General features: G+C 41.6%; 1 protein-coding gene across 1 annotated transcript; it reads left to right on the top strand.

The window, feature by feature from the left end:
• Positions 1 to 13824: 13824 nt before the first annotated feature.
• Positions 13825 to 15923, top strand: LOC307136918 (uncharacterized protein). Its single transcript, XM_079834295.1, has 4 exons — positions 13825 to 15135; positions 15240 to 15334; positions 15424 to 15522; positions 15607 to 15923. Exons 1-4 carry the CDS (start codon positions 15008 to 15010, stop codon positions 15888 to 15890), a joined length of 606 nt encoding a protein of 201 aa, XP_079690421.1. The 5' UTR covers positions 13825 to 15007; the 3' UTR covers positions 15891 to 15923.
• Positions 15924 to 26428: the final 10505 nt, after the last annotated feature.

Here is a 26428-nt window from a genome sequence, read left to right as displayed (position 1 = left end):
AGTTGGGATTTAGATCAGTAAGAATGGTGGAACATTTCATAAACCACCTGAAAGCTTCTTTTCCTTCTCAATTCCTGCATTTTGTAAATTGTTTCCTGACTGGTGACTCGATGCAATGTTCTTTCCCTAAGTTAATTGTGTCTCCAAGGGTCTGTACAGAAGATGACCAAGAAGGGAAGTTGTTGAAATTCAAGGGACTACAAGAGCTTGATTTTCAAGCAGTTGGAAAAAGAGAGTTTTATCAGATATGTGTCAAGACTGATTATTTTGAAGATATTAATCACAGGTGTGATACAAAATGGAAAGAATATCTTATGGTTTCTGATGATCTTGCTCCTTCTTGGAGGCTCTTGTACAAAGGTCCCCTCCCAAAACGTTCGGGAGATTTGCAGTGGAGAATATTGCACTGTGCATTGCCTACAAATAAGTTTGTTTCGAAGTTCAATATGACTGTTTTACCATCCTGTAATTTTTGTTCCAAACCAGAGACTGTGTTTCATGTTTTTGCAGAATGTTCCAGGCTAGTACCACTTTTTACTGTATTGGAAAGAATCCTTGGAAATTTAGGGTTTTGTTTTAACAAGACACTTTTTGTTTATGGATGCAGGTACTTGAAAACACACAAAGAACAGTGTACTTTGGCAAATTTTATAGTTGGCCAAGCAAAATTAGCTATTTGGAGGACCTGTAGAATGGCTGTTGATGGGAAAAACATAAGTGTACTGCTAATTTTTACTGCTTTGGTTGAATCGAGAATCAGAGTAGAACACAAATTTTATCAAATGACAAAGAATTTACTTGAATTTGAATTTAAATGGTGTGTAAATGATGCTTTATTGTCAATATGTGAAGATGAGACTATAGTGTTTAATTGGTGATGTTTGATAGGCAATTTTAAATTGTATTTATTTTTTTATTTATTTTCTTTTATGATTTTGAGATTTTTTTTGCATATGCATATTGTAGCATTGTGTTTGCATGGATAGAATATATTAAATTTTAGTGGTTTAGTAAATGTTAAATAAAGAGTTGTAAAAGTCAAAAAAGTCTCTCTCTCTCTCTCTCTCTCTCTCTCTCTCTCTCTCTCTCTCTCTCTCTCTTTCTCTTTCTCTCTCTTTCTCTTTCTCTCTCTTTCTCTCTCTCTCTCTCTCTCTCTCTCTCTCTCTCTCTCTCTCTCTCTCTCTCTCTCTCTCTCTCTCTCTCTCTCTCTCTCTCTCTCTCTCTCTCTCTCTCTCTCTCTCTTTCTCTCTCTCTCTCACTCACTCACTCACTCACTCACTCACTCACTCACTCACACACACTCTCTCTCTCTCTCACTCTCTCTCTCACTCACTCACTCACTCACTCACTCACTCACTCACTCATGTTGGGTTTTCATGTTTAATGAAGACTTTCCAAAGGCGTAATGGCTATAATATTCTATAAATATTCTATCCCCCTACACTGCCCCTGCCCCTAAACCTACCCATCACAGGAGACATTCTGCATTTTTACATTTTCAAAAAACATCACTTAGTCTGATTTATAAGATGTTTTCCTCATGGGGACCTAAAAATGTCCCCACAAGGATGAGGATTTCGGATATTGCCATCTTTGTGGGGACACAAATAATTTACGTTATTTTGTCCCCATAACGTAGGGATTACCAGTCCACACACACACACACACACACACACACACACACACACACACACACACACACACACACACACACACACACACACACACACACACACACACACACAGTTACTTACAAAAAATAAAGTAATCTTTTACTTACCCTGCTGATGACCTATGTCCTATCTTTTTTTGAAATTTTGAAAGGGAGACAGGGAGACGTGCGCCATATATGGAAAGTGTTCACACCGAACGCGAATAGAGTGTCTGGAGCGTGTGATTTCCGTCCTGAACACTTTCATATATGGCGCGCGTCTCCCTGCATCATTGCGTGATATTTTTGTATCCTTTTTGTAAAGTATTATCCTGGTTTCCACTGCCATTCACAGCCATGGAGGAGCGCGTGCAGGATTTTTTTTTCTTCTGCTTATGAGGTCCCAAAAAAAGATAGGACATAACAGCAGGGTGACTTTTTCATTCCAGGGTTACTCTAAAAAGTAATTAATTAATTTATTATAATAAGTAATAATAAAAAAAATACCACAGGACAAAGTGAAATTACATTAAAATAAATCAGAATGTCCAATAGGATTCTGAGAATCCAATAATATCCTACAGGATAAACTGAAATTCCAATAGGATTTTTTGACAAGGGAGCCTCCTCATTGTGAAGAACTATAGGGTTTTTTTGGTCATGAAAAATAAACATTAATAAAATAAATAAAGCCACACAATGTGTCACATTTGTTACATAGCATTTTTATTCAAAAATATTAATTACTCTGCTGTTGAAGGATTTAGCTGACTTCTTTTTTTTTTTTTTACATCTAATTTCTCCAGCCTTTGAAAAAAATCCTCTCACAAGGGACACTTGCACTGCATGAAAAGTGGGATTTTCGACCCCGTAAACGCCTGTAGACTCCCGAAAATCTCTCTAATTTTCGGCAGTTTTCGACAATTTAGAGGCAGCGAACGTCGCGAATGTGCCACAAATTGTCGTAAACGAACCATGATGTAGGTGGAGAGCCCCCCCCCCGCTGAGAGACCGCGCGGAGGTGCAACGCCTCTAATTTGCATATGAATAGCAGCGAAACGAGTCAACGGCCAGACTTGAATTTACTCACTCAGTATTGGCTGAAGCCACTACATTTAAACAAGAAAAATCCCTCGTGATTGGTTGGCAGATCACTGAAAACCAATCATTATTGGTCACCCTGGCTCATTATAAATGTAAACCCCAATAATAATAATAAATATATAATTTATGTTGTAATAATTTATGTTTTATAGTAATGTTATTGTGCTATGATCTACACTATTCATACCATCAAGGAATATATGGGAAAATTTGCCCGGACCGTGCCGTTTATTCAAAGAAAGAGCTTATAAACACACAGCTGTTTATTCAAAGAAAGAGCTTTATTGTCAAACACACAACTATGTACAGTGCAGCAGTAATGTCTCTTATGTTGTCCTCCAAAAACGTCAAAAAGAAGCGCCCAAAACATTCGGGAAACACAGGCGTATATGACGGTGGCCGCACAATCCATCCAGACACCCCGTCAACAATGCCGTCTTCCTCATCAGACATGAGTTCAATGGTTGCGCACTTCCAGTCCATCTCATCCTCACCCAGCACACTTTGTCTCGTTTCCAGCAACTGTAATATAATCCATAAAGACAATAAGTAACCTGAAAAATACTCACATTGACAAAAAACGGATCTAATATAATAAATCTTACCCTTTTTCTTCTTGATCGACTCCGAGCTAAACTTCGCAGTTTCCGCCTGCTATGTAAGTTCAGGTTGTTTGTATCTGAAGCTCCGGCGTGTCGATTCATTATACGTCTTACAGGCAGCTGGAAAACAATTACATGAGACTGGTATTAATAAAAACAGTCACGGTAAAATTAAACAAGGAATGAGAAACACATTAGAAGTTATACTTACACAGAATGTTGTCATGGTCAGCGGTTAAATCTGGACTCGTGGAAATCGCTCCAAGCAGATAAGAGCTCGCGGCTTTGTTATGAGGCGAGGAAAATCTGTGTAAACAAAATGTGCAGTTTTAAGCTTGGATCTATTAACGCATCCATTTCCTTATACAGCTGAATAAAAGCATATTCTTTAAATCGTAACGCTACATTACCCATGCTCTGGTTCATAGCGCCTGCAGTTTGCCTCAGAGTTGTGAAGACGAAGACAGCCTCCTGAAAATGAGTCTAAAAAGTTGGTCGCGTCCATTCAGAGATTGAAGACGGCGTCCTGTCATTGTTGATCACGAAAAAGGAAAGCAGCAAAAAACAGGAAATGTAAAAAAAAAAAAGTTTCAAGCTCGTCTTCTACGCGTCATGGCCATGGCCATGGCCTCGACCTCGCACGTCATTGGACTAGGGCTCTACTATGGAACGCGCCCGGGGCCAAATCTCTTTATACGAAACGCGTGACTTGTGACCGTGTCAACACGCACTGTTTGTCCACGTCAAGCAGCAATTTTTTACGTGTTTCTTTTGTATGTGTAGACACGCACATTCTGGTCGTGTAACAGGCATACACGCACAGTCGACGCACAGTTTTAACATGTTAAGAAGACACAGAACGTGTTTCTTAACGCGCACATTCTGTACATGTCGAAGTGTAATAATTTTTTTTTTAAAGCAGACTTACCTTTAGATGTAGGTCTAGGCTACATACATATTAATATAAGATATTAATTAATTGCTTAACTGACTACTGAGCTAGAGTAAAGTAGCCTAATGTTACAATGTATATTAAGTAAATGCTTAATATTATACAATTATTATAATTTATCTATATGGGTTATTGTTTGTTTTTTAAAGTTAGGCTATATATAATTTCTAAAAGTATATATAGGCTAATTTACACAGCACATATTTATAACTGAAAACACACACACACAACTTTATTCACTTTCACATAATAATGTTTTTGTAATTTGGTGTTTAGTTTGTTGTATAGTTTGTTTATACTGTTCTGTCTCTGTTTTGTTTCCAGGAACATCTGATAAAATGAAATAAAATGACTTCATTATATTTAAAATATGTTTTGATATTCATTTTATTTATATTATTAATATTTTATTTACCCATAAACGTGTCTTTAGGAAGCCATAAGTTATAGACACAAGAATAACTTTTGCCATTTAAATGCCACATTAATTTACTGAGGACCCATAAAGCCAATGATCATGTGTGAAAACACTTATACATAAATTGATCACTTAGAAATCAAAACTAAGGTTTGAGAAAGAAAGAATATGCATACAACAAAATATACTGTTTCATAGCAGCTTCAGTAACAAGTTCAAAACAAATTCTGCTGTAAACCCGCTCTAACAAGCCAATATAGTGTCAATATTCAGCTCAAGTGACTTCAGTGTTGATTCAGTTCAGTTGATTTCAGTTCAACTGTAAAATTCCTCAGTTGTGCATATTTGTGTGTAGTTAGATATATGCAAAAACAACATTTTTGGAAGAGTTAAAATAGTTTTGCACAGTGTTGCTTTTGCAAGCGATGTCTGATGTTTTGCATTTTGTGTGTTTTGTGTGTAGAGTTACAAGAAATGAAGCCATATTTTCAGAAATTGCGTGTACGCAATTAGATAAAACTGTAAATGAATCCAGTTTATTTTAGTTCAGGACTCATAGTCCAGGTGTTAATAATCTGTGCTTAATCTTTGTTCCAGGCAACAATTTTTTAACTCACGATTAACTAGATTAAGGCCTACTCTTGGCATAATTTAAACCCTGTCCAGGAAACCACCTCTTGAAAATCTGCATTGATAATTCATAAAATGTGGTGTGAGCTCAATTTAAATGACAATTACAGAAAAACACAATCTGACTTAACTATTAACACACAAACTTGTACTTTTCACATTTATGATTAATAGCCATTTAGAAATCATTCACAGTGCAGGGTGGAAAAATTAATTTTGGTATGTAAACTGTATGCTTTACTTGATTTATTTGTGTGCTTTGGTTCATTGTCTTGTTGCATCACATAACCTCTCTAAAGGTTGAAGACATGAACTGCTGTCCTGTATTTTTTTTTTTTTTTACATAACATTGGTTATTGCTAATTACATACAGAGTAATTAATCTACACTGTGAGCCCGGACAAGTTGAATCTACTTAAAAAATTGGAGCAAACTGGTTGCCCTAAAAATTTAGTAATGTGAACTAAAACGAGTACATTTAACTTAAATTTAAGTTAACATTTTAACTTAAACTTTAAACTTGTTTTAGTTAAAAAAAAATCAGAACCTAGATAAAACTCCCCCTGCTGCTACTCTGATTTGCATTTGTGTAGCTCACAGCATGTTCATTTACATGATAAAGCCTCCCCTAGAATTAAGGGGAGGGGGGTCATGGGGGGACAACTGCCAAGCAAGGCCCACGTCAATTTCAGACAATTTACGGCATTTTTCGGTGTTGCCTGCAAATTGCCGTGCACAGTCGTAAACCTGAAGTTCCACGGCAATCTACAGTGTCACATACTGACGAAAATCCCACTTTTCATGCAGTGCAGGAAGATACCGGCTCTACACGGAGGCTATAGAATCTAGCGAACGTGTTAGGTGTCGCCCAGCCCGCAGCTCTACAAATATCTGTCAGCGAGGCGCCACGAGCCAGCGCCCAGGAAGAGCCAACACCCCTAGTGGAGTGGGCTCTTAACCCAAGCGGGCAGGACACGTCTTGGGACTCATAAGCCAAGACGATGGCATCCACTATCCAGTGGGCCATCCTCTGCTTGGAGACAGCCTTTCCCTTCCACTGTCCTCCGTAACAGACGAAGAGCTGCTCTGAGGTCCTGAAGCTTTGCGTTCTGTCCACGTAAGTCCGGAGAGCACAGACGGGACAGAGAAAAGCTAGGGCTGGGTCTGCCTCCTCCGAAGGCAGCGCTTGCAGGCTCACCACTTGGTCCCGGAAGGGAGTAGTGGGCACCTTGGGCACATATCCAGGCCGGGGTCTCATGATCACATGAGAGTTACCGGGCCCGAATTCCAGGCACGATTCGTCGACCGAAAATGCCTGCAGGTCCCCTACCCTCTTGATGGAGGCCAACGCAGTCAGGAGTATTGTCTTTAACGACAGAATTTTCAACTCAGCTGACTGCAGAGGCTCAAAGGGTTCTCTCTGTAGTGCAGTTAGCACCAGAGTTAAGTCCCAAGAGGGTATGGAGGGAGGACGAGGCGGATTTAACCTCCTCGCCCCCCTAAGGAACCTGTCGACCAGATCGTGCTTACCTAGAGATTTTCCATCTACTAGCTCATGATTAGTGGTGATAGCGGCAACATAGACTTTGAGGGTGGAGGGAGACAGCCTTCGCTCCAACCCATCTTGTAGAAAGGCAAGCACAGATCCGATCGAACATCTTCGGGGGTCTTCTCGGCGAGAAGAGCACCAATCGACGAACAGGTTCCACTTCAACGCATAGAGGCGCCTCGTAGAGGGGGCTCTAGCGGAAGTGATGGTGTCAACTACCGCTTGCGGTAGGTCACCTAGAACCTCCGCGTCCCCTTCCAGGGACCAGACATGGAGTTTCCAGAGGTCTGGACGCGGGTGCCATAGGGTGCCCCGTCTCTGAGTCAGGAGGTCCTTCCTCAGAGGAATGGGCCAGGGAGGTGCTGTCGCAAGGAGCACTAGTTCCGGGAACCAAGTTCGGTTGGGCCAATATAGAGCGACCAACAGGACTTGCTCCTCGTCCTCCCTGACTTTACACAGTGTCTGCGCAAGAAGGCTCACTGGGGGAAACGCATACTTGCGTTCTTCCCGGGGCCAGCTGTGGGCCAGGGCATCCGACCCGAGGGTTCCCTCGGTCAAGGAATAAAACCACTGACAGTGGGTCATCTCTGGGGAGGCAAACAGGTCTACCTGTGCGGCCCCGAAACGACTCCAGATTAGCTGGACCGCCTGGGGATGGAGTCGCCATTCTCCCGGAAGCACCGGCTGACGTGACAGCTCGTCGGCTGCACGATTGAGCAGGCCCGGAATGTGAATGGCACGAAGCGACCTCAGATGCTTCTGACTCCATAAGGGGAGATGGCGGGCGAGTTGTGACATGCGACGGGAGCGTAGACCACCCTGTTTTTTGACGTACGCAACGGTCGCAGTGTTGTCCGTACGGACCAGAACGTGCTTGCCTCTGAGCGGAACTTTGAAGCGGCTGAGTGCAAGACGAACTGCTAACAACTCGAGGCAATTGATATGCCATTGCAGTTGAGGCCCCGTCCACAGACCCGAAACTGCAAGCCCGTTGTACGTGGCACCCCAACCCGTGGATGAGGCATCCGTGGAGACAACGGAGTGCCTGGACACTTGTTCTAGGGGAACTCCCGCCCGTAGAAACAAAGGGTCCGACCATGGGCCGAAGGTTTGGCGGCACCTCGGAGTCACTTGGACACGAAGGGAACCGCTGTGCCACGCCCATCTCAGGACTCGATCGTGTAGCCAGCGTTGAAGCGGTCTCATATAAAGCAATCCGAGCGGCGTTACTGCGGCTGCGGATGCCATATGCCCCAGGAGCCTCTGAAAATGTTCCAGTGGTACCGCTGTCCTGCCTTTGAATGAATTCAAGCAGTTCAACACTGACTGGACGCGCTCCTCTGTGAGGCGCGCTGTCATGGCGACCGAGTCTATCTCCATACCGAGAAAAGAGATCCTCTGTGTGGGACAGAGTTTGCTCTTCTCCCAGTTGACCCGAAGTCCCAACTGGCTGAGGTGACTGAGAACCTTGTCCCTGTGTTCGCACAACTGCTCTCACGACTGGGCAAGGATCAGCCAGTCGTCGAGGTAGTTGAGAATGCGAACACCATGCTCTCTCATGGGGGCAATGGCCACCTCCGCAACCTTCGTAAAGACTTGCCCTTGCCCTTCTTCGTAAAGAAGGGCAAGACGCGGTACTGACATGCCCGTCCCTCGAACGCGAAGTGCAGAAAGGGCCGGTCGAGGAGAATCGAGAATGAAAGTACGCGTCCTTCAGGTCGATCGCTACAAACCAATCTTGGGGACGGACGCACCTGAAGATGCGCTTCTGCGTTAGCATTCTGAACGGCAGCCTGTGAAGGGACCGGTTCAGGAATCGCAGGTCCAAGACCGGCCATAACCCACCGCCTTTCTTGGGTACAATGAAGTACGGGCTGTAGAACCCGGACCTCATATCGGCTGGAGGGACCGGCTCCATCGCGTCCTTCGCCAGTAGGACTGCGATCTCCGCCCGGAGCACGGGGGCGTTCTCCTTCGCTACTGGGAAGTGAACGCCCCCAAACTTAGTCGAGTCTGATGGTACGGCCCCGAGACGGGCTGGGAAGCTCTAGCCAGGCTTCCAGACACCGAGCAAGGGGATTAACCACAGACGTACCCGCAGCGGGGCAGCGACGCGGAATGCAGGGATCCGACTCGGACGGCATGGAAGCGGCCCGAAGTGGGATCTGAGTGTGCTGTGCAACACTTACCTGCGTCCGCGGAGGGGGCGTGCGAGTGTGGGGAGGCCGCTTGAGTGCGTTCCCACAGCCGGCGCCCCCTGCTGGCGAAGGGAGAGGCGTCTGAGGGTGGCGAGGCATGGGAGCGTCGACCACCGCCAAGCGCGCTCCCAAATGAAGGAGGGGCTGAGCGTGGCAAGGCTTTGTGGCGTTGCGCACGGTCTGCCTCACCTCCTTCCTCAGCGGGGAACAAGAGTGGCGAGGCATAGCGTTGCGCACTGTTGTCCACGCACCGCTGAGACGAGGGGAATGAGAGTGGCGAGGCTTTGTAGCGTCACACACTGCCATTCTCGCTCTCTTGTGGGGAGGGGAATGAAAGCGGCGAGGCTTTGTAGCGTCACACGCTGCCATTCCTGAACTCCCGAGACCCAGAGGTATTGGAACTGCTCTTTTTTTTTTTTTTTTTTTTTTTGGGGACCACTGGCTGTTTTTAACATCAGTGGCGGAACAGAATTACTAATGGTTTTCCACCCGGCCCTCCTCCGGGGAAGAACAGTTCCAGACCAAATCCGGGTCAATGGTGTTTCTGGACCAGGGTGGACATCGTCTAGCCAAGGGCCAGCGCTGTGCGCAGCTCAACCTCGGCTCAGAACTACCCTCGTGCACTAAGCAGGGCGGAGGTGGCCTGCCAGTGGCACTGCCACCCCACCGATGAGGGTAGTGAGAGAGAGGAAAACTTTATACAGATTATGGCCCTATTGGTGTTCCATATTTTGGCACCAATAGTTCCACAATGCCAAAGCCTTCCAATGCACATCCGAGAAAAGGCAAGGGGCAGGCAAGGCGATTTACGCGTTGCACTATGCCTCAGCCATCCGGGAAAGCATGGCTGTCAAGTATGAATCTGATTCAGCACGAGCGCCCACTATTACGGTGGGAATCTCAGCATCATCTTCATTTTCAACACATAACAGCCCTCTCTCCGATGCAGCGATTGACATCTGTCCTCTGCTAGAGCCCCAAATGAAACGCTAGGTCCCCTTTTAAGGACCAGCAATCCCATCTGTAAGCTACCAGCAGACACGTGAGACAGTGGGCGTGGCCGTGAGACGGCACACGGCGCGCTGAACGCTCAAGCCCTTATGAAAAAGGCAAGACGAACAGCGCGCCTACGTGGCTATGCTCTCATGAGAGAGCATAGACCACCCACGAACACAGTCTCAACATGCTTGTGATGCGATCGAGGAGTGAGGGGCCCACAGAGATGTACGTGGCGGGGAAGCCTCACTGTAATCCTCAGGCCACCCAGGCTTATCAGCCAAAATAGTCCCCCCTCTGGTGCACCAGAAAAGAGACTAGATCGGGGTATAAGCGAAGGGACTCAACCCCGTTTGAGGCATCATAGTCTCGACCGCGCATCGGAGGCGCCGAGTGACGCGCGCAGAGTTGCCGTGGCAACCCGCGCTGTCACCCGGCAGCCAGACGGCACACGGCGCGCTGAACACTCAAACCCTCACGCGGAAGGCGAGATGACCAGTGCGTCGACGTGATCCCGTTCCCCTGAGAGAACACGGATCACCTACGAACACGGTCTCAACATGTTTATGTGAGAGGGATCGTGGCCGTCAGGACAGGAAACAACCGCATCCAGAAACGCACAAGTGGAATGACGTCTTGAAAAAGACGCAGTGTCACACCCGTGTTGCTCTTTTGTGAGGAAACGCTCTTTAAACAGTGCTGAAGCACCCAGGGGAAGACCGCGGCAACACACAGGTGGTAAGTGCAGTCCTGTGGTGCACTCACTGAAACAAACGCCCTCACCAGACCGACAGTTGCTGTGAGATAAGCAGTTTATGCTGATGCAGCGGTGAACATGCGGTCGCGCTGATTGTGCCTTTTCGCCAACACAGAGTGTCCTTCTCGTTCTCTGGAGCATCTCTCTTGCAGATAGGCTCTCTTTTAAAAAAGCAGTCTTGCTTCATCAACGCCGTTCGGCTCCGAAGTGAATGACAGCGTGCATTCGCTCTCGCTTCCTGTTTATACCCGCGGCGCGGGGCGGAGCGCGAGATGCAAATCTCACACGCCAATGGCCCATTGGCCTGTTCTCTATATCTCGAAGCTGATAGGGGCTCCCTGAAGTGATCCCAATTCGTCGGTACGTCCGACATACGTCGAACGTGACCGACTGAATGGGAACCTCAGGTGTCTCTCCCGGAAGTCATGATGTTCTTAAAAAACATTGGTTCTATATCATGATATGAACTGAACGTCAATAAAACTGAAACTCTTGCATATAATTTTAGTCCATGTGAAAAATTAAATGAAACGTACCCTCTGAGATGGAAGACAGAATCTTTCAAATACTTTCAAAGCGCTGTGCGTAGGGCACCAAGAAAATGCTCTCTCTACCCTCCCGCAGGTCAGCTTTGCAAAATTCGCGAACGTCGCCACCGTGGGCATCATAAAGTGATCGCGCTTAGGGCATCAAAACGGCCAGCGGCAGGACTGATTCTAACACACACCCACACACACACAGCTCGCACATCACGCGGAGATCGCACGCGCGCCTTACACAAAACCATTCAGTAGCGCAGAAATGAATCAACACTGTTCTGTGATGTATCACTAAAATAGTTTCGAAACTGAAAAGTTATAACATATATTTCTTAGTAACTAAAACTCACAGCTTATTAGTAGAGAGACGTTGGCAAGTAGAATTAATTCACACGCAATCGCTCTCTCCACTAATGCATTCATATAGCCTACATAATCTTTATTGTGCTACTTTATCTGTATCTGATTCAGAACGAGCAGAAATCTGTGAGAAATATAACGACCCAAAGACAAAAGAGCTGTTAAAAAAGCTGTTGTAGTAGGAGCAATAACCTTATGGTCAGCTGTGACATATGCCATAGCTGTCCTGTGCATAAGAAAACTCGCGTTTGCGTCTCAGCTCAAGGTTCAGGGTTATTTGTTTATTAATGACGTCATCAGCGACTAGTCGAGGTCGACTCGACTTTCATCATCACATAAATGTCGACTTGAAAAAATCGGAAGTCGTTCAACCTTAATAGCAACCAGCTAGAACAGAATTGCAACTTTTCTACTTTTCATTTAAAATCATTAACTTATTTTACTATAATCCATTATTTAAATCTGATCATTAGTTATTCTGGAGGGGAAACATGTACAGTGGCTGTTTGAGTTTGTCAAGTTTGTGTGGGACTTCACAGTTTCCTCGTTTAACCCACCCCTTTCTGAACAGACATAAAAGGATGTCTGGAAACATTATTTCATCCTGTTCCTGACACATGATGGATCTGCGAGTGTCTGTTGTTCTTCTTTTAATTTTTCTCACCGGAGGTACAAAAAACAGCAAGTATTGAATGTATTATTTGGTACACATACTGTAGAGCGGTTACTCAATGTCTCTCTCTGTCTTTAAGGATATTCTCTCAAGTGTTACTCTTGCACGTCTGATAAGACGGGTTCCTGTGATGCGAAAGAGCAGACATGTCCAAATGGATATCACTGCATGAAAAGTGGGATTTTCGTCAGTATGTGACACTGTAGATTGCTGTGAAACTTCAGGTTTACGACTGTGCACGGCAATTTGCAGGCAACACCGAAAACTGCCGTAAATTGTGGTAAATTGACGTGGGCCTTGCTTGGCAGTTGTCCCCCCATGACCCCCCCTCCCCTTAATTCTAGGGGAGGCTTTATCATGTAAATGAACATGCTGTGAGCTACACAAATGCAAATCAGAGTAGCAGCAGGGGGAGTTTTATCTAGGTTCTGAATTTTTTTGACTAAAACAAGTTTAAAGTTTAAGTTAAAATGTTATCTTAAATTTAAGTAAAATGTACTCGTTTTAGTACACATTACTAAATTTTTAGGGCAACCAGTTTGCTCCAATTTTTTAAGTAGATTCAACTTGTCCGGGCTCACAGTGTAGATTAATTACTCTGTATGTCATTAGCGATAACCAATGTTATGTAAAAAAAATAAAAAAATACAGGACAGCAGTTCATGTCTTCAACCTTTAGAGAGGTTATGTGATGCAACAAGACAATGAACCAAAGCACACAAATAAATCAAGTAAAGCATACAGTTTACATACCAACATTAATTTTTCCACCCTGCACTGTGAATGATTTTTTAAATGGCTATTAATCATAAATGTGAAAAGTACAAGTTTGTGTGTTTATAGTTAAGTCAGATTGTGTTTTTCTGTAATTGTCATTTAAATTGAGCTCACACCACATTTTATGAATTATCAATGCAGATTTTCAATAGGTGGTTTCCTGGTTTAAATTATGCCAAGAGTAGGCCTTAATCTAGTTAATCGTGAGTTAAAAAATTGTTGCCTGGAACAAAGATTAAGCACAGATTACTAACACCTGGACTATGAGTCCTGAACTAAAATAAACTGGATTCATTTACAGTTTTATCTAATTGCTTACACACAATTTCTGAAAATATGGCTCCATTTCTTGTAACTCTACACACAAAACATCAGACATCTCTTGCAAAAGCAACACTTTGTGCAAAACTATTTTAACTATTTCCAAAAATGTTGTTTTTGCATATATCTAACTACACAATGCACAACTGGGTGGCATTAGTGAATCGAAAGTTATCCAGGGATAATGTCATGATGTAGTGTGTGTGTGTGTGTGTGTGTGTGTGTGTGTGTGTGTGTGTGTGTGTGTGTGTGTGTGTGTGTGTGTGTCCGTGACTCTTTAGCTCTGCACGCCTGCATGAGCTCGGGTGTTTTCGAAAAGAATCGGTACAGCGTTATAAATATGATCAAACTAAAGACTCTACAGAGATATGACGGATGCAACACTACTCTATAGGTACTCAAGATTAACATGGAATTTACAGTTGAACTGAAATCAACTGAACTGAATCAACACTGAAGTCACTTGAGCTGAATATTGACACTATATTGGCTTGTTAGAGCCGGTTTACAGCAGAATTTGTTTTGAACTTGTTACTGAAGCTGCTATGAAACAATATATTTTGTTGTATGCATATTCTTTCTTTCTCAAACCTTAGTTTTGATTTCTAAGTGATCAATTTATGTATAAGTGTTTTCACACATGATCATTGGCTGTATGGGTCCTCAGTAAATGAATGTGGCATTTAAATGGCAAAAGTTATTCTTGTCTCTATAACTTATGGCTTCCTAAAGACACGTTTATGGGTAAATAAAATATTAATAATATAAATAAAATGAATATCAAAACATATTTTAAATATAATGAAGTCATTTTATTATAGCACTCATCAGATGTTCCTGGAAACAAAACAGAGACAGAACAGTATAAACAAACTATACAACAAACTAAACACCAAATTACAAAAACATTATTATGTGAAAGTGAATAAAGTTGTGTGTGTTTTCAGTTATAAATATGTGCTGTGTAAATTAGCCTATACTTTTAGAAATTATATATAGCCTAACTTTAAAAAACAAACAATAACCCATATAGATAAATTATAATAATTGTATAATATTAAGCATTTACTTAATATACATTGTAACATTAGGCTACTTTACTCTAGCACAGTAGTCAGTTAAGCAATTAATTAATATCTTATATTAATATGTATGTAGCCTAGGCTACATCTAAAGGTAAGTCTGCTTTAAAAAAAAAAATATTACGCTTCGACATGTACAGAATGTGCGCGTTAAGAAACACGTTCAAATGTGTCTCTCTGTGTTAAAACTGTGCGTGAAGCGGAAAACAGGGCGTGTTGAAGGTTGAAACGATCATAAGTCACGCGTTTCGTATAAAGAGATTTGGCCCCGGGCGCGTTCCATATCAGAGCCCTAGTCCAATGAGGTGCGAGGTCGAGGTCATGGCCATGACGCGTAGAAGACGAGCTTTAAACTATTTTTTAATGTTTTTTGCTGCTTTCCTTTTTCGTGATCAACAATGACAGGACACCGTCTTCAACTCAATCTCTGCATGGACGCGACGAACTTTTTGGACTCATTTTCAGGAGGCTGTCTTCGTCTTCATAACTCTGAGGCAAACTGCAGCCGCTATGAACCACAGCATGGGTAATGTAACGTTACGATTTAAAGAATATGCTTTTATTCAGCTGTATAAGGAAATGGATGCGTTAATAGATCCGAGCTTAAAACTGCACATTTTGTTTACACAGACTATCCTCGCCTCATAACGAAGCCGTGAGCTCTTATCTGCTTGGAGAGATTTCCGCGAGTCCAGATTTAACCGCTGATCATGACGAAATTGTGTGTAAGTAACTTCTAATGTGTTTCTCATTCCTTGTTTAATTTTACCGTGACTGTTTTTATTAATACCAGTCTCATGTAATTGTTTTCCAGCTGCCTGTAAGACGTATTATGAATCGACACGCCGGAGCTTCAGATACAAACAACCTGAAACTGCGAAGTTTAGCTCGGAGTCGATCAAGAAGAAAAAGGGTAAGATTTATTATATTAGATCCGTTTTTTTGTCAATGTGAGTATTTTTCAGGTTGCTTATTGTCTTTATGGATTGTTTTACAGTTGCTGGAAGCGAGAGTGTGCTGGATGAGGTGGACATGTGGAAGTCCGCGGCCATTGAACTCATGTTTGACGAGGAAGACGGCTTTGTTGACGGGGTGTCTGGATGGATTGTGCGGCCACCGCCCTCTCGCAGCCTGGAGCTCGACGAACTTTACATTACGAGACATTACTGCTGCACTGTACATAGTTGTGTGTTTAACAATAAAGCTCTTTCTTTGAGTAAACCGCTGTGTTTTATAAATGAAGCCCTTTCTTTGAATGAACAGCTGTATGCTTATAAATGAAGCTCTTTCTTTGAATAAACAGCTGTGTTTTATAAATGAAGCCCTTTCTTTGAATGAACAGCTGTATGCTTATAAATGAAGCCCTTTCTTTGAATGAACAGCTGTATGCTTATAAATGAAGCCCCTTGTTTGAATAAACGGCACGGTCCGTATAATTTTCCCATATATTCCTTGATGGTATGAATACTTCATAGCACAATAACATTAATACGAAACAAATTATTACAACATAAATTATATATTTATTATTATTATTATTGGGGTTTACATTTATAATGAGCCAGGGGGACCAATAATGATTGGTTTGCAGTGATCTGCCAACCAATCACGAGGGATTTTTCTTTTTTAAATGTAGTGGCTTCAGCCAATAGTGAGTGAGTAAATTCAAGTCTGGCCGTTGACTCTCTGGTTTCGCTGCTATTCATATGCAAATTAGAGGCGTCGCACCTCCGCGCGGTCTCTCAGCGGGGGGGGGGGGGGGGGGGGGGGCTCTCCACCTACGTCATGGTTCGTTTACGACAATTTGTGGCACAGACGAACGCGACGTTCGCTGCCTCTAAATTGTCGAAAACTGCCGAAAATTAGGGAGATTTCCAGGAGTATACAGGCGTTTATGGGGTCGAAAATCACACCTTTCATGCAGTGTATTCTAAATGTGCGAGCATTAGAACAGATAAGGAAGTTGGTAAGTCCAGTATGAAGTGGAAATGTACTGTTGTAGTTTAATGAAATTGATAGCAAAATAGATTAAATAAATGTTAATTTCATCACATAATTGCAATTATTTGTCTATATTTCCGGAATTGTTTCTGTAGCCTATTATATAGGAAGTTTGTCTTTTTGGCAGAGTCCGTTGCGTTGTTTGAAATAACAAGAGGGTGTGTAAAGACATGTACAGAAGGAACTGAAGGGAAATCGACAACCAGGTGCTGTGACACTGACCTTTGCAATGCAGCAGGTATTGGCCTTTATTTGACTATGTGTTAATTTACATTTACATGTGTGTCTTTTCCCACAACAACTATTACAATAATTCAAATATTTAATTGTACACTGTAAAAAAAAATCAGGTCTCCAATTGAAAATTTTCTAGTGAGCAAACACATCTAAAATTTTCAGTTGGACAAATTGCATCAATTCACAGAAATTCAATTCGGCCAACTGAAAAATTTAGATGTGATCGCTCACTAGAGAATTTTCAATTGGAGACATAATTTTTTTTACAGTGTATAGTGCTTTTCACTATACATATTGTTTCAAAGCAGCTTTACAGAAAATGCATGCATCTGCATTACAGTTTAAAGTGATTTGTTATCAGAGGAGACTGTGTCCAAGTTATGGATTTCAGAATAGTACATATACAAATCACACAGTTAGCTAACAATGTATTAATAAACTAATAATTCAAGGCAGAAACAATGGGCTCATTGAAATAAAGACTACACTCTAAAAAATGCTGGGGTAAAAACAACCCAAGGTGGTTTGAAAATGGACTAACCCAGAAATTGGGTTGTTTTAACCCAGCGATTGGGTTGTTTTAAGCAAACATTTAACCCAACCGCTGGGTTAAAATGACCCATTCACTGGGTTAAAACAACCCAATTGCTGGGTTAGTCCATTTTCAAACCACCTTGGGTTGTTTTTACCCCAGCATTTTTTAGAGTGTACATGTTGTAACTATGATGAGGATATATAGAAACTAAATTTAGCATTGGTGCGTGTTGATGCAGAGCTGCATCATTGAAGTCCTCACAGGAGTTGGAGTTACCTCTTCACAGGTGATGGTCATCTGGGCCTGTATTCATAAAGAATCTTAATGCAAAGAGTAGCTCCTAGTGACAAAATTCTAAGAAAATTCTTTGAAATGTGGGCGTTTACTCTTAAAATTAACTAAAAAATCCTAGTAAAGAAAAACGTAATTCAGAAAGCATCTTAACCCTTAAAAGAGGTCTTAAGGTCAAATTTGTTAGGAGCACGGACGAGGACTTTTAAGAGGCTTAAGAGTTTCTTTAGCAGCGGAGAAAATGTCAGAAAGACGAAGAGGGAGAAGAAATGTGTTGCAGACAATGGATGACATTGACTTAATAAAACGCTATAGATTAGATGGTGCAGGGATCATGTTTGTTGCATTAAACCCAACTTTCAAACCACCAATTAAACAGATATGCCAGCAATCAGTGTAATTGGAAAGAGTGGAACAATGTTTATAGTTCTAAGCCAATCAAATACCTTATAGAAAATTAACAGCATGGTAAATAATAAAAGGATTTATATACACATATATTGTGTGTGTGTGTGTGTGTGTGTGTGTGTGTGTGTGTGCGTGTGCGTGTGCGTGTGTGTGTGTGTGTGTGTGTGTGTGTGTGTGTGTGTGTGTGTGTGTGTGTGTGAGTGAGTGAGAGAGAGAGAACGGTAAAATAGGACAATTTGCGCTTGTAATTTCAAAGTGAAGGCTTAGAATAGACCCTATACTTAAAAGCGCTCCTTTTTTCCCCTTTTTGGACAACCAACCAATCACAGTCTTCAAAAGACTGTCTCATACGTAGCAATGGGGTCAGCCCCGCCTCTTCACTAAGATAAAAGTTTTAGTATTTTCCTTGCTCAGAGTTGCTCTCAGATCGGTCCCGAATAGCTCTTAAGCTAAGACTCGTACGTAAAAGTTTTTAAGCTAAATTAGGAGTTTTCTGAGAGGACTCTTAGAATCTTTATGAATACGGGCCCTGAAGTCTTCATAATAGGCTGGATCCAGACTGGAGCTGACGGACTGACTCTCTAGTTACTTCGGGATGGAGTCTCGAGATGAAAAATAACAGGAAAATGAGTAGCGTATCTGCTGTTCATAACATTAAGCAAAGACAATCATGTGCACTGATATAACTGGAGAACAAGGTTATGAGACGCATCATGTGAATGCTTGGCTAAAGAGATGCGTCTTTAATCTAGACTTAAACGGGGAGAGTGAGTCTGAGCCCCGGACATTATCAGGAAGGCTATTCCAGAGTTTAGTAGCCATATGTGAAAACGTTTCTCCTTTAGTGGACTTAGATATCCTAGGTACTACCAGAGGCTCAGAGTTTGTGATATTTAAAAGCGTGATGGATTTTAGGGCGATAGAAGATCAGTTAAATACACGGGAGCTAAACCGTTTAGGGCCTTGTAGGTCAATAGCAATACTTTATAATTGATACGGAACTTAATAGGTAACCAGTGTAGATTGTAGTAAATTCTACATTATTAAGTATCCACATCTATCAACCAGCTATAAATCAGAAATATCTATTAACCAGCCAGAAGAGCAATGCCTATAGCAACCAGCTAGAACAGAATTGCAACTTTTCTACTTTTCATTTAAAATCATTAACTTACATTACTATAATCCATTATTTAAATCTGATCATTAGTTATTCTGGAGGAGAAACATGTACAGTGGCTGTTTGAGTTTGTCAAGTTTGTGTGGGACTAATAACGATACGTAATAACGATACGTTTTTTGCATTCTGTTCCTGACACATAATGGATCTGTGAGTGTCTGTTGTTCTTTTGTTCGTTTTTCTCACTGGAGGTACAAAAAACAGCAAGTATTGAATGTATTGTTTGGTACACATACTGTAGAGCGGTAACTCAATGTCTCTCTCTGTCTTTTAAGGATTTTCTCTCAAGTGTTATTCGTGCAAATCTGAAAAGACGGGTTACTGTGATGCGAAAGAGCAGATATGTCCAGATGGATATTCTAAATGTGCGACCATTATAAAGGAAAATAAAATTGGTAAGTCCAGTATGAAGTGGAAATGTTGTATGTTAATTGCAATTATTTGTTTATATTTCCAGAATTGTTTCTTTAGCCTATTTGTCTTTTTGGCAGAGTCCAATAAGTTGTTTAACACAACTAAAGGGTGTGCAAAGACATGTAAAAAAGCAACTGGAGAGACAGCGAACACCAGCTGCTGTGAAACTAACCTTTGCAATGCAGCAGGTATTGGCCTTTATTTGACCATGTGTTAATTTACATTTACATGTGTACCTTTTCCCACAACAACTATTACAATAATTCAAACACAAATGATTGTTCAATTCTTTATTGTCTTGATTAGATGGAGTGTCTAAGGGCAGCTTCCTCCTGCTCTTCTCTCCTCTGCTCTTCTACTTCCTGTTTCAGTGAGTCCAGATTCTGCACTTCAGATTCTACAACAAAAACCAGCGAATATTACACACAATCTGATGCATCGCTACACTTCACTGAATAAAGCTTGTTTGTTGCTCTGATGTTCTTTGGTCTCATGATTTAAGGAACTGAAAAATATGTACCCTTATGAAAAATAAGTATTCTTCAAGTTAATTTTAAGAAGTATATTTAAGTCAAGTTCAAGTATATTTTTAAATATCATGTACCAGTGGGGAATCGTCAGGGCCCTCTAGGCCCTCAGAGAGTTTGTGTTGTGTTTTAGAGAGACATGCCCATACCCGGACAATCCAACTCTCCATTGACTTTGCATTGCGTGAGGCTTCCTCCTTGTCATTTCGGACTTATAACAAAAAACAGAACAATGTCTAAACGCTGATATTTGACAAGGTGTACAGCAAACAAACTAAACAACACAGAAATACGCTTTTACAAGTTGTCGACCCCAAAAAAAGAGTGTCTAAGGAGACAAAAGTGGAGACAGGCAATAAGACGTAAAGCATCAGCAGGAAGAATGGGTAAATTTTGGGATCCTGACACTCAGTATGCCTCAGTATGCCTACGAGTGCAGTAAACATTTTGTCACTGTTAAGTCAAATATCCAAATGTCCGTTTTATATATTATATTTCCTGTCGCTGATCGCGTTCCCCTCCAGTGGGCATAGTTTTCAGTGTAATATAACATGTCTCAATTGGCTGTATCCACTTTTGTGTCCTTAAATGTTCGATTTTTGGGTCAACAGCTTATAAAAACTTCTGGGTTTTTGGTTCTGGTTTTTGTTTAGCTTGTTTTCTGCACACTTTGTCACATATCAACATTTTGACATTGTTCTGTTTTTTGTAATAAGTCCGAAATTACAAGGAGGCAGCATCATGCAATGCAAAGTCAATGGAGAGCGTTGTATTGTCCCCCCCGGTGGGCGTAGTCTTCAGATTATGATGCGTGTCGCTCTGTTTCTATAGACGTACGTTTACTCCATATTAGGATTTTTCTGCCTAACGCGTTCAGCTCTGTGATTGGTGGGCCAAGCCATAACAAATCAATGACGTCCGACGTCATAGTTATGCCAATTACACTTTCTGCGTAAGTTGAAAATGGAAGGCGGTCCACCGGAAGCTAGAAATTTTACTTTATAACTTGTTAAATATGGATATTTTTTGTATTCACAAAACATCATAAGGCTAAAAGTAGCTCCTAACTTGCCGATTTAGGAGAAACTTTTAAAAGTAATGGGTGTGTCAGTCCTAATTTTAGGACTCCTACATTTTTTATCTGAGAGTATTTCACAAAGCATTTTAGCACTAAAACTAGCTCCTAAATCTGTGAAACGTTAGGAGTAGTCAAGAGGACTCCTAAGTCACTAAGACCAAATCACAAACCATCCTAATGGCTATTGCGGACCTTTCTCCTCTTTCTCTCTTCCACTTCGCTTCCTGCTACTCACTGTCCTATTATAATAAAAAGGCAAAAATGCCCAAAATAATAAATATTCTTTATTTAATAAAAAAAAAGATAAAATAATGTCTGATTACTTGTGGCAGTTGTTTCACGAGTTCACACTTACATATGATGGGATAAAGTAAAAGAGTAAAATAAGCCTATTTGCCATGCTCTCCGAGCCCAAACCCAGAGTAGACCTACTCCCCTGTCGAGGTGGTGGAGGGATGCAAAAAACTGTGGAGGTAAATGTTATTTGGCTGTGTATACTGTATGCCTTCTCTCGAGGTGATTAGATAGAGCTCCTCCCGAACACATCATTTGTCACTTAAATTCTGCAATCTCTCTCTCTCTCTCTGTGTGTGTGTTGCATGCTGGGAGCGAGTGAACGGAGTTTGGCGTCGGTGAGAGGTTGTTGATCTGGAGTTTTTTGTTTGTTTGTTTGTTTCTTTCTTTCGTTTTTCTTCTTTTCTTGATTCTAGGTTTATTAAGTGGTAGGATTTTTTGGGCTGACTTCGGTCAGCGAGTGGGGAAATGGGGACAAATGCGGGTGATTTCTCGCAACTGACTATCAGACACGGTTGCAAATGTATGCCTGATGCGTCTGTGTCAGTAGAGGATTGCCTAGTGGCCGTGAGTGCTGCAGTCGGCGGCGTGAACATCAGATCAGCCTCTCGCATGAACAAGGCGATAGTCATTTTTTTGAGTCAAAGCCAAATGGTTAATGATTTAATTGAGAGTGGATTAACAATAAATGAAATGTTTGTGCCTGTTTTGCCTCTGTCGAGCCCATCAAAGAAGATTGTTTTGTCAAACGTACCTCCATTTGTTAAAAATGAGAAGCTAGAGGAAATACTATCGCGATATGGCAAATTAGTGAGTCCCATTAAGATGATCACGCTTGGATGCAAAAATCCCCAACTTAAGCATGTAATGTCTTTTCGGCGCCAGGTGTTTATGATTTTGAATTCTCAGAACGATCCTTTGAACTTGTCGGCGAAACTAACCATCGAAGGGAAGGATTGTACTATTTTCATTAGTTAGTCCATGAAGTGCTTCATTTGTGGCGATTTTGGACACGTTCGACAGACTTGCCTGAATTGTAATAGGAATAATGGCGTTACTGAGGTTTTGGCTGATAATATTGTTGATGGTATGGCGCGAGGCTCTGACGTTGCGGACGCTGCGCCGTTACATCCACAGGCCGACGCGGAGTCAGCGCCGAGCGGCTCGCGCGAGGAGCATGGGGAAAGATCACTGTCGGCTAACTCCAGCAATAGTGCCGTGGAGATAGCTGAGGTTGCCCAGGCAGCCGATGTTATGCCCGTAGACACACAGTCAGAGTTGAGTTCGGATCAGATAAATGCAAAAGACGCACATGAGGCCGACTCACTCGAGGATAAACACCAACAAACACAACTTGAAGTAAGTGTGTTTAAAATAAGCAATGATGAGTTAATCGATCAGAGTCAAGAGGATAATGTTTCACAAGAAGTGGATTTCGATAAGGACGATGAGGAACTATATGGGAGTGATGTAATGGACTTGGAGAATACTTCTGAAGGTAGGATTAAACTCTACTCATTACAACAGATAAACACCTTCCTTGACAATACAAAGGGGCTTCGCAAGCCCAGTATTGAGTCGTACTTTCCGGATTTAAAACTTTTCCTGGTATCTTGTACTGTGGTTATGCGGAAGGCAACCTTTGATGAGCTAGACAGACCAAAACGATACCGCATTAAGAAGCTCCTGAGTAATGTAAGAAGTATACTGCACTTACCAGGCAAAAGGTGATGGCTATTATGCATTTTTTTTGGTATCTTCTCTTCTTTCTCTTCATGGCATCCTTGAGATTTGGCACTTTTAATATCAATGGTTGTTGTGATGCTATTAAAAGGTTTAGTCTTTTTGACTATATTATGATTAAGAGGGCTAGTATAGTTTTTTTGCAAGAAACTCATACAGACTCAAATAATCAAGTACAATGGTTGAGTGAATGGAAGGGGCAGGCGATTTTAAGTCATGGTTCTAGTGTTAGCGCAGGTGTTGCAATTCTCTTTGGGCCGGAGTATAAGGAGCATTCTGTGAGTGTTTTTGAATTGGTTCCTGGTCTAATGTTGCGTGTGGACGTAACGATTAATGGACTTAGTTTTTCACTATTTAATGTGTACGCCCCAAATGTGGGTTCAGAGCGAACTCTCTTCTTTAAAAAACTGAAAACTGCTTTAAGTGATGTTTTGCCGGATAGAATGGTTGTCCTGGCTGGGGATTTTAATTGTACCCTAAATTATATTTTAGACAGGAACCATGAAGAACCACATAAGCAGTCGTCAGAAGAACTTAAAACCTTGATAACTTATCATTGTCTTGTAGATGTTTGGAGAGAAGCTTTCCCTCAGACCAAACAATATACCTGGTTGAAAGTAAACTCTAACATGATATCCGGGGCCAGACTTGATAGAATATATGTGCAGAAAAGTGTTAGAGGTCATTTTTTTAATAGTTGTATTATTCCCACTGCTTTATCTGATCATCAGTATATGGCTGTTGAAGTTTCTACCACACAGAGCACTCTTAAGCACTCACTCTGGAAGTTTAATAGTAGATTGTTGCAAGATCACAACTTTGTGCACTCTTTCACCTTTTTTTGGGAGACTTGGAGAGAGAGTAAAATGCTATATAAATCCCTAAGTCAATGGTGGGATATTGGCAAAACACAAATTAAACTTTTTTGTCAGAACTATATTGCCTATAATAAAAGTATTCTGGAAAGTACATTGAAACAGCTTGAACAAGACATTCTTTACACTGACGATAAAGCGGATGGTGTGGACACTGCTGAAATCCTTGAACGGAACACATTTCTCTTACGGAATCTTTTAGAAGAAAGGGCCCAAGAGACACTGGTCCGAGCAAGGTTTACCACCTTTAACAATATGGATGCGTCGACATCATCCTTTTTTAGTCTGGAGAAAAAGACTGTAAATAGGAAGATTCTCTGTCATTTGAAACTTCCAGGAGGAGGAAAAGTGACTGACGATCGTGGAATCATGTCCTATGCTTCATCTTTTTATGAGAATCTTTATAAGGCTGAAACCTGTGATGATGAACTGGCTGACTTTCTTCTTCAAGATTTACCTCAACTTGCAGAAGAGGAGAAATCTAGACTTGATCAGGCTTTGACATTTGATGAACTGACGGTAGCTGTTCAGGAACTCTCTGCGGGTAAAGTTCCAGGATTGGATGGACTGAATGCTGAATTTTACAAACAATTTTGGTCTGTGATCGGAAAGGACCTGTTTGCTGTCTTCCTGGAGTGTCTGGAAAGAGGCACGTTACCTGTGAGCCTTCGGAGGGCCGTGATAACTTTACTGCCTAAGAAGGGTGATCTTGGAGACATCAAAAATTGGCGCCCTGTGTCATTGCTAGGAGTTGACTACAAGATACTTTCCAAAGCTTTGACTAATAGACTTAAATTGTGTATATATTCAGTGATTCATGCAGATCAATCTTATTGCATTCCGAATCGATCCATTTTTGATAATCTTTTTTTGGTTCGAGACTTGATTTCCTTTGCTAAAGTGCATAAACTTGATGTCGGCTTGGTTTCTCTGGACCAAGAGAAAGCCTTTGATCGAGTTGATCATGGCTTTCTTTTTAAATGTCTTAATGCCTTTGGTTTTGGTTCATCATTTATTTCTTATGTTAAGCTGCTGTATACAGATGTTTATAGCATATTAAAAATAAATGGCACCCTTTTGAGGCCATTTTTGGTTGGCAGAGGTATCCGACAAGGGTGTGGCCTCTCAGGTATTTTATATGCCATTGTTATCGAACCACTTTTGGCAGTTCTGAGACGTCAGTTAAGTGGGATTTCTACAATGTGTCCCTATAGTACAGATTTGGTAACAGCTAAACTAAGTGCATATGCTGATGATGTTACAGTGGTAATAAGGTCAGATGAAGATGTTAAGAAATTGGTTGAATCTTTGGATGTCTATCAAAGAGCATCTTCCTCAAAAATAAATTGGCAAAAGAGTTTCTCGTGCGGAGAACAAGGGCATGTTAGACAAACATGCCCAAATAAACAAACTGATAAGCCGTCTAATTTGCAAACAATTCAGCAACACATTGGACAAAATAATGACTTTGTCCCTGGTGTTGAAACGGCACCAAAAGAAAACGCTGATGTGGTAAATAGTGATAAGGGCGAGGAGATCGTTAATCAGGTAAATAACGTTAGTGGAGAGAAATCCAATCTGACGGTAAATGAAGATGATAAACGATCGGAAAAAGAACGAACGGAAATAGAAAACAATAAAGCCAACGGTGAAAGTGAGGCAGCTGATGATAGTAATACTCAGATGTCTATGAGTTCAGAATATGCGTGTTCTGAAAATGATTCTGAGAATGATCTTGAGAGTATAGGCAGTGTTTCTGATATGGACGATTCTGAAAGAATAGAGTCTTTGGGCTCTAAATTGTACACAGTAAAGCAAATTAATGACTTTCTAGATGAAACCAAAGGAGCTCGTAAACCACTAATTGTGAAATTTTTCCCAGATTTGAAGAATTTTTTGGTGTCGTGTAAAACTGCATTGAACAAGGCAACCTTTGAAGAACTTAGTAGACAGAAGCGATATCGCCTTAAGAAAATAGTAACAAAGGTAAAGGGCATGATAAAGCTAATGCAAAGAAGGACTGAACCTGGGTTTAGATGCCTTTTGCTTTTGATAGTCTGTATCATGGCATCCATGAACTTTGGATCTTTGAATGTTAATGGATGTCTGGTGCTGAAAAAAGGTTTGCTTTGTTTGATTTTTTGAATTGGAAAAAAGCGAGTGTAGTTTTTCTGCAAGAAACACACACAGATGTGGATTATCAGGTGCAATTGTTAAGTGAGTGGAAAGGTAAAGC

This window comes from Gobio gobio (genome assembly GCF_949357685.1).
Source record: "Gobio gobio genome assembly, chromosome: 14".
Taxonomy (NCBI): Eukaryota; Metazoa; Chordata; class Actinopteri; order Cypriniformes; family Gobionidae; genus Gobio; species Gobio gobio.
This window is presented reverse-complemented; position numbering and strand designations above follow the sequence as displayed.

Bases quoted from the DNA above. Each gene is read 5' to 3' on its own strand.
- LOC307136918 (XM_079834295.1), top strand. From the start codon at position 15,008: ATGACAGGACACCGTCTTCAACTCAATCTCTGCATGGACGCGACGAAC. The intron at 15,335-15,423 runs GTAAGTAACTTC...ATTGTTTTCCAG, and splicing joins TGATCATGACGAAATTGTGT to CTGCCTGTAAGACGTATTAT. The intron at 15,523-15,606 runs GTAAGATTTATT...ATTGTTTTACAG, and splicing joins GTCGATCAAGAAGAAAAAGG to TTGCTGGAAGCGAGAGTGTG.